The following is a 14514-nucleotide window of genomic DNA, read 5'->3' as shown; positions in this document are numbered from 1 at the left end:
ATTGGCTATTCATTTTCTAGTTTCTTAAGATGAAAGTTTATCTTACTGATTTAAACCTTTCTTGTTTCTATTATAAGCATTTAATGCTATGAATTTCCCCCAAAGCACTACCCCAGCTGTATTCTACACATTTTGAAAAGCTGTGTTTTCATTTTTGTTCAATTCAAAAGATTTTCTAATTTCCTTATGTCTTTAACCCCTGAATTATTTGGAAATGTGTTAATTTCCAAATTACCTGGATATCTTCCAGGTAACTTTTTGTTATCGATTTCTAATTTATTTCTGTTGTGGTCAAAGAACATACTTTAAATATGATACCAGTTTTAAAAAAACGTGTTGAGATCTCTTTCATAGCCCAGGATTTGGTTCATCTGGGACTATATTCTATGTGCACTTGGAAAGAAGGTGGCCCAGAGGATATCCAAGAGAAGAATAAGGCCTCAAGTGTCCCACAGAGTCAGAGTCGGACTTCCTGGGGGGAAACAAAGGGCACTTCTGCCCATGAATGGAGGCTTAAAAAAAAAAACAACCTTGAAACTGCTCAGTGTTCAGTGTTGAACAATGAGTACAGGTGAAACTAGACCCTGATTCACAAACCAGGGTCCGTACTGGAATGTGACATCCTCAACATCACCATAACGTACAAGACACAAGCTGCCAATGTAAGATCTGGTTCTGGCCTTGGGGATCTAGGGTGGGAGTGACCATAAGGTCATTGGTCAGGACACAGCACAGAGAGAAAGGGAGACAATATTTACCTGCAGACATTGGAGTAGACAAATATCAACACAAAAGACATCCAGTAGAAACCACCATTAAGAGATGAGTTCCCTCTATAGAAAATGAAAATCCTAAGACAATCAGAAAATTATTTTGAGGAATTAACAATTCTACCGAAAGAACAAGAAATTAGAAAATTGTTAAAAACACTAGAAACGAAATAAGAGGGGTAGATATGAAAAGATCCAGTTGAAAATCATGGAAATGAAAAGAAAATTTACTCATTGAAGTAGAAGAATTCAGTAGAGGAGATAAACCCTAAACTAGTAAAAAGAGACTTTGGGGAAAGTTGACTCTTGAACAGTGTGGGGGTTAGGGGCACTGACCCTCATAGTTGAAAATCTGCATATAACTCTGATTCCTCAGAAACTTAACTAATAGTAGCCTACTGTCGACCAGAAGCCTTACCAACAGCAAAAATAGTTAACACATTTTTTTGTGTAGGTATTGTATACTGTATTCTTACAATAATACCTAACTTTTTCTAATTTTTCTAGGCTACATGGTTCACCTGTAAGTTTTTTCAAATTGTTACAAATATCCAAAAAATTTTCCAAAATATTTGTTGAAAATAAGGTCTATGTATAAGTGGACATAGGCAGTTCAAACCTATTTTGTTCAAGGGTGAACTTTGTGTAGCAAAAAATCATGCTAGAAAAATGACTCTTTTCCATCCTATTAGGGTAAATTTTAGTTCATGATTAGTTCAGACTTAATATAGAGAGGAAAAAGCCATTATGTTTGGAGAGAAAAAGAAGCCACTGGAGGGGCGCCTGGGTGGCTCAGTGTGTTAAGCCGCTGCCTTCGGCTCAGGTCATGATCTCGGGATCCTGGGATCGAGTCCCGCATCGGGCTCTCTGCTCAGCAGGGAGCCTGCTTTCCTTCCTCTCTCTCTGTCTGCCTCTCTGCCTACTTGTGATCTCTCTCTGTCAAGTAAATAAATATATAAATCTTTAAAAAAAAAAAAAAAAAAAAGAAGCCACTGGAGTCACTTTGCTGTCATCAATATAACCTACACTGCACTTCTTCAACAAAGGGCAGGGACCCAGCAATTTAGTACTGGCCTTAAGAGCCAGACTCTGTGGTAAGTGCTTTATTTAATTCTCACAATGTCCTATGAGGAAAATAGTATTATCTTCATTTACCAGTCATGTTAAAGCTAAGTAACTTGGTGGTTACTAGGTGGTTCTAGAATTCAAACCAAGATCAAATTCCAAAGACCACGCTTTACTCCCCACTCTACTTAGCTAGGTATTCTGCTAACATTCTGTAGGATGATATGCCTCAGCTTTCCCACATTAGAATTAAAAGAGTTCTATTTTAGATCACACATACCCTGAAAATTCACTAGGAATAAGCGTGAGAAGGGGAATGACATTTTTGAAGGTTGATGTTATGCGACACTTCAGAACATCATCTAAACAACCTGGCAGTGTAATATTATACTCCCCGATTTACCGATGAAGGAGATAAAACTCAGTGAGGCTTATCTACAAAGTGGCAGACCTCGGGTTTGGACCTAAGCTGTAAAGCCTGTGTTCCCTCCAACACTGGCTCTCTCGCATTGCAAGTGGAGGTGATAATGTTGCTTTTTCCTGTACATTTCTTCAAGGGATTAACAAGTTTTTTTCCAAAAAAATGAAAATGATCACCAGTCTAGACATTATGCGCAGCAATGTCACCCTCTCAAAGTAATGAGACAGGGACGCCTGGGTGGCGCAGTTGGTTGGACGACTGCCTTCGGCTCAGGGCGTGATCCTGGAGTCCCGGGATCGAGTCCCACATCCGGCTTCCAGCTCCATGGGGAGTCGGCTTCGCTCTCTGACCTTCTCCTCGCTAATGCTCTCTCTCACTGTCTCTCTCTCTCAAATAAATAAAAAAATAAAATCTTTAAAAAAAATAAAATAAAATAAATAAAAGTAATGAGACAGTTTAGTACCCAAAATGACTGGATTCTGGTCCTTAAGCAATCAGTGGTCAGCTCGACAGCTGTGGCATGGATAAGTCACTCAACTTCTTTGGGCTTCCATTTTCTCATTTGTAATGTGAGAGCGTTCATTTAAATGAGCTCTCAATTCCCTTCCTGCCATCAGATTCTTTGAATCTAGTGGGTCCTTCACTAAAGTAGCCTTCGGCACTGCTTTTAATATTGTTAAATATAGCGTAAGGGGCACCTGGGTGGCTCAGTGGGTTAAAGCCTCTGCCTTCAGGTCAGGTCATGGTCTCTGGATCCTGGGACTGGCCCCCTTCAGGCTCTCTGCTTGGCAGGGGGTCTGCCTCCCCGCCTCTCTCTGCCTGCCTCTCTGCCTACTTGTGATCTCTGTCTGTCAAATAAATAAATAAAATCTTAAAATAAATAAATAAAAGTTAAAAGCAACACAGTGTATTACAGTCTAAAATGTAATACACCAGGTAGGTGGTACCATCCTCATTTCTTTAAGGTTAGGTCACTAATTCAAGTAAAGTATATCTGATCTCTTCATGTTTTTAAGTTTACTTTAGAGCCTTGTCACAACTTACGTCATAAAATAGATTCTTGGGGCACCTGATTGGCTCAGTCTGTGGGCATCTGACTCTTGATTTCAGCTCAGGTCATATCTCAGGATCGTGAGATGGAGCCCCCTGTGGGGCTCCACGCTTAGCACTGAGTCTGCTTAAGATTCTCTCTCTCCCTCTCCCTCTGCCCCTCCCCATACTCTCTTATCTCTAAATACATACATACATACATACATAAAATCTTTAAAAAAGAGAGAGAGAGAGTAGAGTCTTCAAGTAGCCGATTTCAAAGAACCCAACCTTTTCCTGTGGACCTATATTGGGCTTGCTAAATGAATCTTTCTGTATCATTACCAGGATTACCAAGTTGATAGGACTTACTCCAAAATTCTGCTCTAATGTGAGATTAACTTTGCATGTTACTTTCAGAATCAGTTACTCACCTACCGGTCTGCCATTTCAAATCACGGATTAAAAATGGATGGTCTAGAAAAGGAACTGGGTAGTTTGAATCATGAATTTGAAACTTTGCAAGAAAAGGTAAGATGTTACGTCAATAATGTTAACTTTTTATTGTGATTGTCCCCAAAATATTGATAGCTCTGCCTCCCAAAAATGGTTTGTTGCTAATGAATTTATTTTCATATAGGTTCAAGTAAATTCCAGAAAAGCACAAGCATTACATAACAATGTCGATCAGACCATCCAAAGTGCGAAAGAGCTGGACACAAAGATTAAAAATGTCATCCAGAATGTGCACAGTAAGGAGTTACTCAATCCAATTAAATTTTTTTTTAATTACATAGCTTGTTCTGTGCCCTGAAAGAATTTCTCCTAAAGAGTTCAACATTATGGAAGGGAACCTATAGTGACACTACAAAACTAATATGAACCCTCCATAAAAATCTCTGTGCTTTTTCTTGTTTGTTTGTATTTTAGTAGTCGACCAGAGTGCAGAATTCCCAATTTAATAAACTACTCGATGTTTTCTAGTTCTCTTGAAGCAGATCTCTGGGACTAATGGGGAAGGCAACAACCTGCCTCCAGGGGATTTTTCCAGAGAGTGGGCTGAAGCAGAGCGCATGATGAGAGAGCTACGGAACCGCGACTTTGGAAAGCAACTGAAAAAAGCAGAAGCTGATAAGAGAGAGTCTCGGCTCTGTAAGGACCTTCCCAGAGCCTTGCATGCTGTCCATTCTAGTGGGCTTGAAATATAGTGTGCAAAGTACAACAAAGTCAGGTCCCTGGGTACATGTGGAGAGACTTGTCATTTCACTGTACAGGATTTTTTTTTAAGGTTTATTTATTTATTTTAGAGGGGTGGGGGAAGGGCAAAGAGAGAGGGAGAAAATCTCCAGCAGACTCTGTGCTGAGCCAAAATCAGAGTTAGCGCTTCAGTGGACTGAGTGTCCCAGGCACCCCAACATACACGACTTTTAGAGCAGCATGTGAACCTGGGTAGCCTTTCTGAACTACCAAGAGGTGGTAAGAACATAACATCTTACCGTCATGCAAAAAAAAAAAAAAAGAGAGAGAGAGAGAGAAAGAGATTCTTCTCCTAAGACGTTAGATACTGAGACCTCCTTTTCCTTCTCAACAACATTTTTCTTCATTCAACTCCACCCAGCTTTCTCATGGTATCATTTTTTGATGGTCACCTCACCACCATCGGGGTTGGGAATCGCAAATTGATATTAGCACTACTATTGTGGAAACCAAAAACTGGGTGTAGATATTGAATATATCTAAAGGCTCTGGTGAGGGACAATGCCTCATTAGTTCAAAACTGAGAAACAGGAGTCTGGTGCATAGTTTTTCAAAGAGTGATCTTTCTTCTCTAATAAAATGGTACGTCAGTGGCTAATATACAGATGGTAACAGTTTTCTTTTACCCTTTGTGGTGTTCAGATTTAATAGTAGTGTTTGCTTTTGACGGAGGGGACAGTGTTAGTTTGCAGTTAGTAGTCGGTCGTAGTAGTAGTAGTAGTGTTAGTTGGTAGTGTTAGTAGTACTGTTTGGAGTATGCACTTTACCCTCTGCAGGTCTTGTTCAAGTGCCAAGACTGGCCATGAAACTTGGGATCAGTCCCCTAGTTTCTCGGCCCGTCCTTTTCCATATCTAAAACATGAGACTGATATTACTGTTTTCATGTGGGTTACATATGCACACATAGCCATGCACACAGCAGGTGCTGCATAAATGTTAGTTTCCTTTCCTGTTCCCTTACAAGTTCAAAGAAAACCAGGAAGTGAGTGGAAACTCGGTTCTTCTGTAGTCTTTATAGTTTAGCTTCAAGGTACTCATGTCTCAAGTGAAAAACAAAATGTAATGTATTCCAGTGCTGACTCGGATTAAGAGCTGGCTGGAACAGCACCAAGGCGAGAACAGCGCCCTTGTTAAGAGTCTACGGGATTCTTTGCATGACTACGAAGCCAAACTCAGCGACCTCCGTGCCATGCTACAGAAGGCAGCTGCCCAAGCAAAGCAGGCCACTGGCCTCAACCAAGAAAATGAGAAAGCTTTGGAATCCATCAAGGTGGGTCCACAGTTAGCATCTGCACGCTTTCATTAATGATGAGGCAGAGGAAGCAGGTATCTTTAACAAAGTGGCCTGGCTGGGCACCTGTCCACACATCTAGTCTGTGTGTGTCTGTCTGTATATATAGCAGATGCTCATCAAACAGGAATTGGGAATTAAATGCAAAACCAAAGTCATTCCTACTTCTCAGTCACCAGAAAAGATTGTGAACTCAAACCACAGAGAAAGTGGAGCAAATGGCTTTAACCCCGCCCTGGGCTGACGGAGTACTGGAGGAATAATGTTGCCAAGTAGATGAGAAATGAAACCAATATTGCTATAATTAAATCCAAGGATATAATATATGTTTTAAATAAGCGACTTTTTGTGTCAGCTGGGTAAACCTCATTATCATAATCATCGGCAAAGGCATTTTAAGCCATTATCTGCATTACAGGAAATAGATTAAATACAGGCCTCGCACAGGAGCTGCAGAGACAGGGTTTGGAGCGCAAGATTTCATAGTACTTGTGTTTTTTCAGTGGTGCACGTTGTATGCTGAGACAGCAACATGAGCTTGTGGCCTTAAAAAATGACAGAAAGGTCAGAGGGAAGTAACACAGGACTGAGCCCCATCAAGAAGAATTTGGTAAAAGAAAATAAATAATATCTTAGTAGATGGCAATCCGCTTAACTCCAGAAAACTCTTTAGGCTGACTTTGCTGTTGGAAGTCACTGATGACTCCAGGGTCACAGATGATGATGGAGCATGATCCAATTTTGTCTTGGAGCTTTGGTGGCTGCTCCTGTATGCTCTCTTGTTGAGGACTTTGAAGCACCTGTGTGTCCTCATGGGGCCTGGTGCATAGAGGATGGTGATGGTTGGTGCTGATTTGTTTAGTGAAAATCCCTGATTCTGCTTCACAAAGCAGAGCTGACTCACCTCATTGGCCCAGTCACTGCCGGGATAGGAAGCTTCTTCCCCAGCGTTAACTGTTGTTTTCCTGGCATGGAGTTTGAGGAAACCATGACAACACACCCACACAGCAAAGGGAACTGATTTCCCCTCACTCTGTAGTTAGTTGCCTAGATGATCTTTAAGTTCAAGAGAAGCTCCAGGCTCTGAAATTACTTCTCTGCTGCAGTCCCAATGACTGTGCCTTTGCCTTCTGATAACATATCATGTCGTTCAAGCAGATATTCTTTTTTTCTCTCCAGACACAAATCCAACAAACGAATTCCCTGCGGAGTGATTTGTCCAAGTACCTAGCCACGGCGGACTCTTCCTTACTGCAGACCAACGTGCTCTTGCAGCAGATGAGGGAAAGCCAGGAGGTAGAGACAAACTGCTTCTCCAGAAAACTGGAAAAACATTCAGATCGTATACGAGGAATCTAGAATATGGGCTAATCTGTGTTTTTTCTGCAATAGATGTCTTTTAGATAGAAGGAAATAAACCAAAATGTTTGCCGTGCTGCCCCTTTGGGGTGCCGCGGTGCGAATGATGGGTCTTCCCTCTGTCAAGTTCTATTGCCTAATTAGCCCACAGCAAGCAAAGGTTGCTTTTGTGAAAACGAAACGAAATTGGAATGCTGTTTTTAAAATATCAAGCCTACTTTTACTATTAGCGGGGCCTATCTAGGACTGATCAAAGATTGACCCCTTTAGCTGCCCAATGGGTATTTGGGAAATATCTTTTATAATCGCTACTTTCAAATCAGAAAAAAGGGTTTGGTTTAGTACAACTTTACGCTAATGATAACAGTGTGCTTTTATAAAACTTACCAAAGTGGGTATGGAGTTCAAGAAAATGGCATATGCATTGTTTGCTTCAATTGACACTGTCTCTGTTTACCTGGACACATAGGAATATGAAAAGTTAGCTGCCACTATAAAGGAAGAAAGACACAGGCTAAATGACAAAGTGAGAGAACTCTCCCGGTCCACCAGCAAAGCGTCCCTGGTGGCGGAGGCAGAAGCGCATGCGCAGTCTTTGCAAGAGCTGGCGAAGCAGCTGGAGGAGTGAGTGAGCCCCGAGGTCTCACTGAACGGGGAGCTGGAGCCTAGTGTGCAAGCCTGCCCGACAACTGGGTCTCCAGAACAGGGTGGAGGGTGGGACCCAGGGCCCTGGACCCAATCCCACCTGCAACAGGGGTTTGATTTCCAGCTGCGTGCACGCCGCCTCTGGTCTTCCATTTGCCCAATGAATCTGGGAAGCTGGGGGAAGAGGCGGGTGGAGAGGGCCTCCGCTGCAAGCAGTGGGGACTGCTGGAGCCCTTCGCCCGCACTGTCTTCCAGGATCAAGAGGAACACCAGCGGGAACGAGCTGGTGCGCTGTGCAGTGGACGCCGCCACGGCCTATGAGAACATTCTCAACGCCATCAAAGCAGCTGAGGACGCCGCCAACAAGGCCACCAGCGCGTCCGAGTCTGCACTCCAGGTGGGCACCTGCGCTGGGACCCTTTCTTTTTGTATGCACTGAGAAATATAAACAAGCATTATTGTAAATCAGAATTCGTTGTATAGAATAGACGTGAACTTGCTCTAGATGCGGACCATTTCTGTATTTCACTTGATGGTCTTGATCTGTGCTGCACTGCTGAAAAAACCATTTGTAAAGCCAAATGGAAATTACACTGATTGTCAGTGTTGAACCAAGATGGGTGATATATCCTGCCCCTTTCTAGGGACGATTTAGGCTGTGATTAAATATTGACATTTCCCAAGGAAGAGAAAGATTTTATGTACAGTGTGGTGATCATTTATTTCCCGTATTTGTCTTCACACCTAGGCATGTCTTAGCGTCCTATGGGGCCTTCTCTGCACCATATAATATTCCTATACCTAAAAATAAAGAACAGAATATTAGACATCAGAGAATTAGGAGACAGGCCTTCTTGGAAGGTTAAAGACACTTTTCTCCCAAATATTGAACACCCAAAAGCAATTCAGCCCTGTCTCAGTTATTGAAGAGGGTATTGTGCGGACAGAGAGAAAAATGTAATAGATGTTACGTAAGTTGTCAGTCGGTCACCAGGGAAAGGTCTGCTTCGCTAAGCCTCGAGTTCTCTATCTTCCTACAGCCCTAACTGTATCTTTTAAGAAACAGTTTTTTTTTTTTTAAACCTCCTTCCCACCTTTGAACTCATCCTTTAAAGACTGAAGATAAGACTTTTCAGAGTAGGATGAAAATCTCCCTCTGCGTTTCCTACCGTGTGCCACATACTGGGGGCTGACGAATGCTTTGCTTTCAGACAGTGATAAAGGAAGATCTTCCTGGAAAAGCGAAAACCCTGAGTTCTGACAGTGATAAACTCTTGAAGCAAGCCAAGATAACAGAGAAGCAGCTGCGGCAAGGTATTAGGGTTGGTGGGTAGGGGGTGGCTGGGATAGCCAAGGGCTTGAGAAGGACCTGTAAGACCAGGAGAAATAGCAAATTCTAGAAGCAGTTGCCCTCCTGGAATCTCAGTGTCAAAGCAGATGATACCTTGTAAATCCAAGGTCTATTTTATAGATTTGAAGTTTCTACCCAATATTCTCACATGTACTAAAATAACAAGAACCTCATGAGTAGTATGCATAAATCTTAAAGGTGACAGGTCTCTTTGGGCCAGGACATGAGGGCCTATTTCATTTAATCCAGAGGTGACCATGACATTGGAGATGTACACAACATGCAGGACTAGTTTCTCATTGAAGGCCCAGATAATAATTGCCGGTCACTGGGGCTTCAGAGTTTCTTAAGTCCTAGAGTCTTAGTAGGTAAAAGTACCCAAATTATTACCACTCTGAAGCATGAAATTTTTGAATCATAAATTTTATCTTCGAAAAGTCCCCATTTGCTTATTTTTTTTTTTACAAAACAATTAAACCCATCTCAATCTCACCAAATTCCAGTTTTCTGAAAATGCTGTCTCTTGATTTTTCTCTGGTCTCTCTTGTTCCTTCATGGCCAAGAAGTCATCTTAGTCCATTTAGTGATTAGATGCCTTCTGACAATAAATAAATGTATTTATCTTTTTTTTTTAATTTAAAAAAACCCCAATACATGAAAAATTACATCAAAAAAATATGCAGTGACATAGAATGACTTGCTTCGCACATTGCAGGAATTAAGATTTCCTGGTATAACATCTCTTCCCTTTACAAAATCTGAGCTAAGAGGTGAGGTTTGGTTATAAATAGGATTGGGATACTAAGACATCGGTATTTTTTCTTTTGTTTTCTACCAAGCTTGATTGCTTCTTTTTACCTTTTGATCCCCTTCACCCATTTTCCCCAACCCCACCCCCAGGTACAGACAGCCCCTAATATGTTCCCTGTATCTGAGAGCTTGTTGTTTTTGTTTTGAGGGTGTTTCTAGAGTCCACATACAAGAGAGATTGTGTGGTATTTGTCTACATTGTTATTTAAATCAGTCCTAGAATCACAATTTAAACCATATATCATCACATGGTTCTTCAAGCATTCATTGGTCATTTCCCATGACCCCAAATGGCAATATTATCAGCTAGGAATGTCTGTGAACTCCTCCCTTTCACTAAATGGTTTTAAATGTGTCAGTCTGGAAACAAACAGAAACAAACAAAGCCTACTTTGTGTGTCTATTTGCTTGGAAAGGCTCTCTCAATGGCACTTCTTTATTTTATTCTAACGGAAGAGGCATTCTTTCTGCATTATTCATTCATTCATTCATTCAATAAGTATGCCCTAATATCAAGCTCCAACTACTGCCAGACAATGCACTGTGACACAGCAGTGAAGAGAACAGTCACCTCTTTTTCTTACACTAAGCAGAGACATTTGCCCTGAGCAGAGGGGAAGTTAAACCTCCCCTAAAAGATTAAGCCTCTCCATTTCTTCTGAGGAGCCTGATACCACAGGCTTGGGAATGCTCCTGGCCTCTGTAACCAGAGTCCCCTGGAGCTGTGGGTCTAGGCATCTACAGTGGGTATCTCTGAGATGCACATCTGCTCACTGCTCTGCCAATGCTAACTACTTCAGGCGCCACCAATACCAGTGGAAGATCAAAAACCATAGGTAATTGCCTCCTGATGCTTTGTTTGATTGTAGAAATCAGCCCTGCTCTCAACAACCTACAACAGACTCTGAAAGTTATAACAGTTCAGAAAGGGTTGATTGACACCAATATCACCGCCATTCGTGATGATCTTCGTGGGATACGGAGAGGTCAGCATCTCCCTACCCCCACCCCCACCCCTGTCCTTGGCTTCTTTTTTTCGACCATTTCAGATCCTTAAACCTCCCTCTGTGTGTGCATTAGATGACATCAGTGGTATGATCAGTAGTGCAAAGAGCATGGTCAGAAATGCCAACGACATCACAAATGAGGTGCTAGATGGGCTCAGCCCCATTCAGACAGATGTGACAAGAATTAAAGATACGTATGGGAGCACACAGCGTGAAGACTTCAACAAGGCGCTCACTGATGCGGATAACTCAGGTATCAGGAGTCCTTTGGCTAGGACATCTTATCCATTTTGTGCATTGTTATATGCTTTGGTCGATTTATTTAAATTCTTCCCTGGTAAAGCCCAAAATTAGAAATTTAAAATAATAGAAAGTGGAGCACCTGGGTGGCTCAGTGGGTCAAGCCTCTGCCTTTGGCTCGGGTCATGGTCTCAGGGTCCTGGGATCGCGCCCCACGTTGGGCTCTCTGCTTGGCGGGGAGTCCTCTTCCCCTTCTCTCTCTCTGCCTTCCTCTCTGCTGTGATCTCTGTCAAGTAAATAAATTAAATCTTTTTAAAAATATTAGAAAATAGTTTCACATAATACATTAAAAAATATGGGTATTCTATTAATTAGACTAGGTAAGATTTTTTTAATTCATTAACATTGTTATTGATTTTCCATTTTATAGAGTGGAGATACAGATCCCTTAATCATGAGGTATTAAGTTATAATTGATACTAAGGATCAAAAAACAGAGGTTTAGGGGCGCCTGGGTGGCTCAGTGGGTTGGGCCTCTGCCTTCGGCTCAGGTCATGGTCCTGGGGCCCTGAGATGGAGCCCTGCATGGGGCTCTCTGCTTGGCGGGGAGCCTGCTTCCCCCCACCCCACCTGCCTACTTGTGACCTCTGTCTGTCAAATAAATAGATAAAAATCTTAAAAAAAAAAAAAACAGAGTTTATTTTCTTCTGTAGTGGTCAAGAAAGATGATTTGATAACTAGATTGTAGGTAAAAATCCATGATGTATTTAGGGAAGGTATTACCTGACTCTGAGTCATCCTACCCAATATTTGGGGACCAATCATAACTCTTGACAAATATTGTCAATGAGAAAATCCTATTTAACCTTTTCTCAACTCACATTTATAAATTTGTTTTGTCATCTCACCAACAGTAAAGAAATTAACCAATAAACTGCCTGATCTTTTGAGCAAGATTGAGAGTATCAACCAACAGCTGTTGCCACTAGGCAACATCTCTGATAATGTGGACCGTATCCGGGAGCTAATTCAGCAGGCCAGAGATGCTGCAAATAAGGTAGGTGTGTCCCACATCGTCATGCACCAAGCCTCGGTCTTTGAGAAGTTACCGCATTCACCAAGAAAGGGAAGACGTTTGTTTACACATGAAATGGTTGTCTTTCCTCTAATTCTTTGGTGGTTTGGAAAGTGAAAGATGACTTTCTTCTGTCAACCTTCAAAAGCACACATTACCTTCATGCCCTAAATGATCTGGTATGTCAGAGACCTGAAGCGGTTTCTTCCCCACTGAGTTTATGCAGGCGGGATGAAGTGTTTTCCAGAGCCCACTGGTGAAGTGTTATTGCAAGTTCAAGTAAGGGTTCTATCATCAGAATATGCTGATATGATACTGCACAGATCCTACTTTCTTATTATAAGTTGAAAGTTGTAGAATCCACCTTTACTGAGGACAGAGGATGATAGCAGATTTTCTTCACTGGAACACAAACTCATCAGCCTTTCTCGTTTAAACCTGACAGTATTTACCTGAATTCCTGATACTTCTCTCTCAAGAATTTGTTTTGTCCTAAAACAATATTAATGAAACAGCTTGCAATTTTCATCCACCCCCTTGTGAGATATTTGGAGACAGAAGGTCGAGAAACCAAGTCAGAATATCACTGCCCTAAGGACACTGTGGTTGATTCCAAGCCTCACTATTACTTCTTTTGAGTCTTAACGTTTGGGAAAAGATAAGAACTCCCAGCGTAAAACCTTTAGCAGGGGGGTTCTTGGGTGGATCAGTAGGTTAAGTGTCTGCCTTTGGCTCAGGTCATGATCCCGGGGTCCTGGGATGGAGCCCCACATCAGGCTCTGCACTCCTCAGGGACCCTGCTTCTCCCTCTCCCTCTGCCTGCCACTCCTCCTGCTTGTGCTCTCCCCCTCTCTGTCGAATAAATGAATAAAGTCTTAAAAAACAAAACAAAAGAAAAACCTCTAGTAGAGAAAGAGCATAAGGCGCAGTTGGAAGACACCACTTTTTCATACCCATTCATGCTTTATAAAAACCAAAATGAGAAATAGTATGTTTCTAGCTTTTGCCCTTCTATATTCATTCACTAATTTGTCCAACAAAATTTGAAACATATAATACCGTGGTTAAGAACTTGTTAACCAAACCAGAGTGCCTTGGTTTTGATCCTAGCTCTGTCACTTATGAGCTGTAGGACCTTGGGCCAGCCACTTCACCTCTCTGTGTCTCATTTTGTTCATATGTAGAGGAGGGTACATAATAAGATGGCCCCCAAGAGATTTTTAAGATTAAACTATGTAATGTAGAATATGTCCTGGCTAATAGTACCATGTAAGTGGGAAATAATAAAATACAACTTAAAAATAAGCCAGCACTTTTGAGCACCTGGGTTTTGTGGCGCTTTCCTGGGTACCCAGGACAGAGAGATTAGGAAGCCATAGTCCTGGCCTCAGGTTACTCACCAGCTGCTAAGTGCTGCAGCTGGTAAGCAGGCTAAGAAGCTGGATAAAGCTGTGTTGAGAAGGTCTTGACAATACTCACTTCTACCTGGAGAGTTTCAGAATGGTACTAAAGGACATGTAGAAGAATGTTCAATGTGACACAGCTTGTCATCACAAAAAATAATTGGAAAAAAAAGCCAAATGTTCATCAATAGGAGATGGCTAAAACTGTGATAAATGTATACAAATGTATACAATGTATACAATGTGATCAATGTATGCATGCCACAATAAACGTAAATGAGCTGGAGCCAATAGGTATGTCAACATAGATAAATCTACAAACAGAGAGAGGCCAAGAAAACAAGTTGTAGATGAGTGTGTAGAGATACCATTTATATTAAAATATTTAAGACATGAGAAATAAGACTAATTAAAGTTTATAAATAGATGCATTTTGGTGAAAATAGTGCAACATTAGATTTCTATGCATAGGAATCTAAATTCAGGTTCTGAAGGCCTCTGAGGTGGGAGAGAGGAACGGGGACAAGGTGAGATTTGCAAGGAGCTTCAGTTATACAACTTATGTGTAGTTTATTAAGAATGTAGTGAATATACAGGTATATTCTACATCGTTTTATGTATACATGAGATGGTTTCTTAATTTAAAAAAATTTAAAAGACTGAGAGTTTTCCAGGTGACAAAGGGCATGCCAGGAAAGACTCATGTTGTGGTTGGGTAGACTGGAGGGCAGAGGGGAGGAGACATAGAGGCATCAAATGAGCCTGTAAAGTGGGTGAGGGGTGCTCAGTCA

At 41.6% G+C, this 14514-nt stretch overlaps 1 protein-coding gene across 3 annotated transcripts in view; it reads left to right on the top strand.

The window, feature by feature from the left end:
• LAMA3 (laminin subunit alpha 3) overlaps positions 1-14514 on the top strand; it is a 263197-nt gene that overhangs the window by 208254 nt on the left and 40429 nt on the right. For all 3 annotated transcript variants that reach the window (XM_044243267.1, XM_044243268.1, XM_044243269.1), the window contains 11 exons: positions 3706-3816; positions 3926-4037; positions 4270-4437; positions 5616-5812; positions 7013-7129; positions 7662-7816; positions 8093-8234; positions 9049-9151; positions 10868-10984; positions 11079-11258; positions 12160-12302. In XM_044243267.1, coding sequence (XP_044099202.1) covers positions 3706-3816; positions 3926-4037; positions 4270-4437; positions 5616-5812; positions 7013-7129; positions 7662-7816; positions 8093-8234; positions 9049-9151; positions 10868-10984; positions 11079-11258; positions 12160-12302 — 1545 coding nt within the window. The remainder of the gene's footprint in view (positions 1-3705; positions 3817-3925; positions 4038-4269; positions 4438-5615; positions 5813-7012; positions 7130-7661; positions 7817-8092; positions 8235-9048; positions 9152-10867; positions 10985-11078; positions 11259-12159; positions 12303-14514) is intronic.

The sequence above is a fragment of the Neovison vison genome, chromosome 3 (genome assembly GCF_020171115.1).
Source record: "Neovison vison isolate M4711 chromosome 3, ASM_NN_V1, whole genome shotgun sequence".
Lineage (NCBI taxonomy): Eukaryota > Metazoa > Chordata > Mammalia > Carnivora > Mustelidae > Neogale > Neogale vison.
This window is presented reverse-complemented; position numbering and strand designations above follow the sequence as displayed.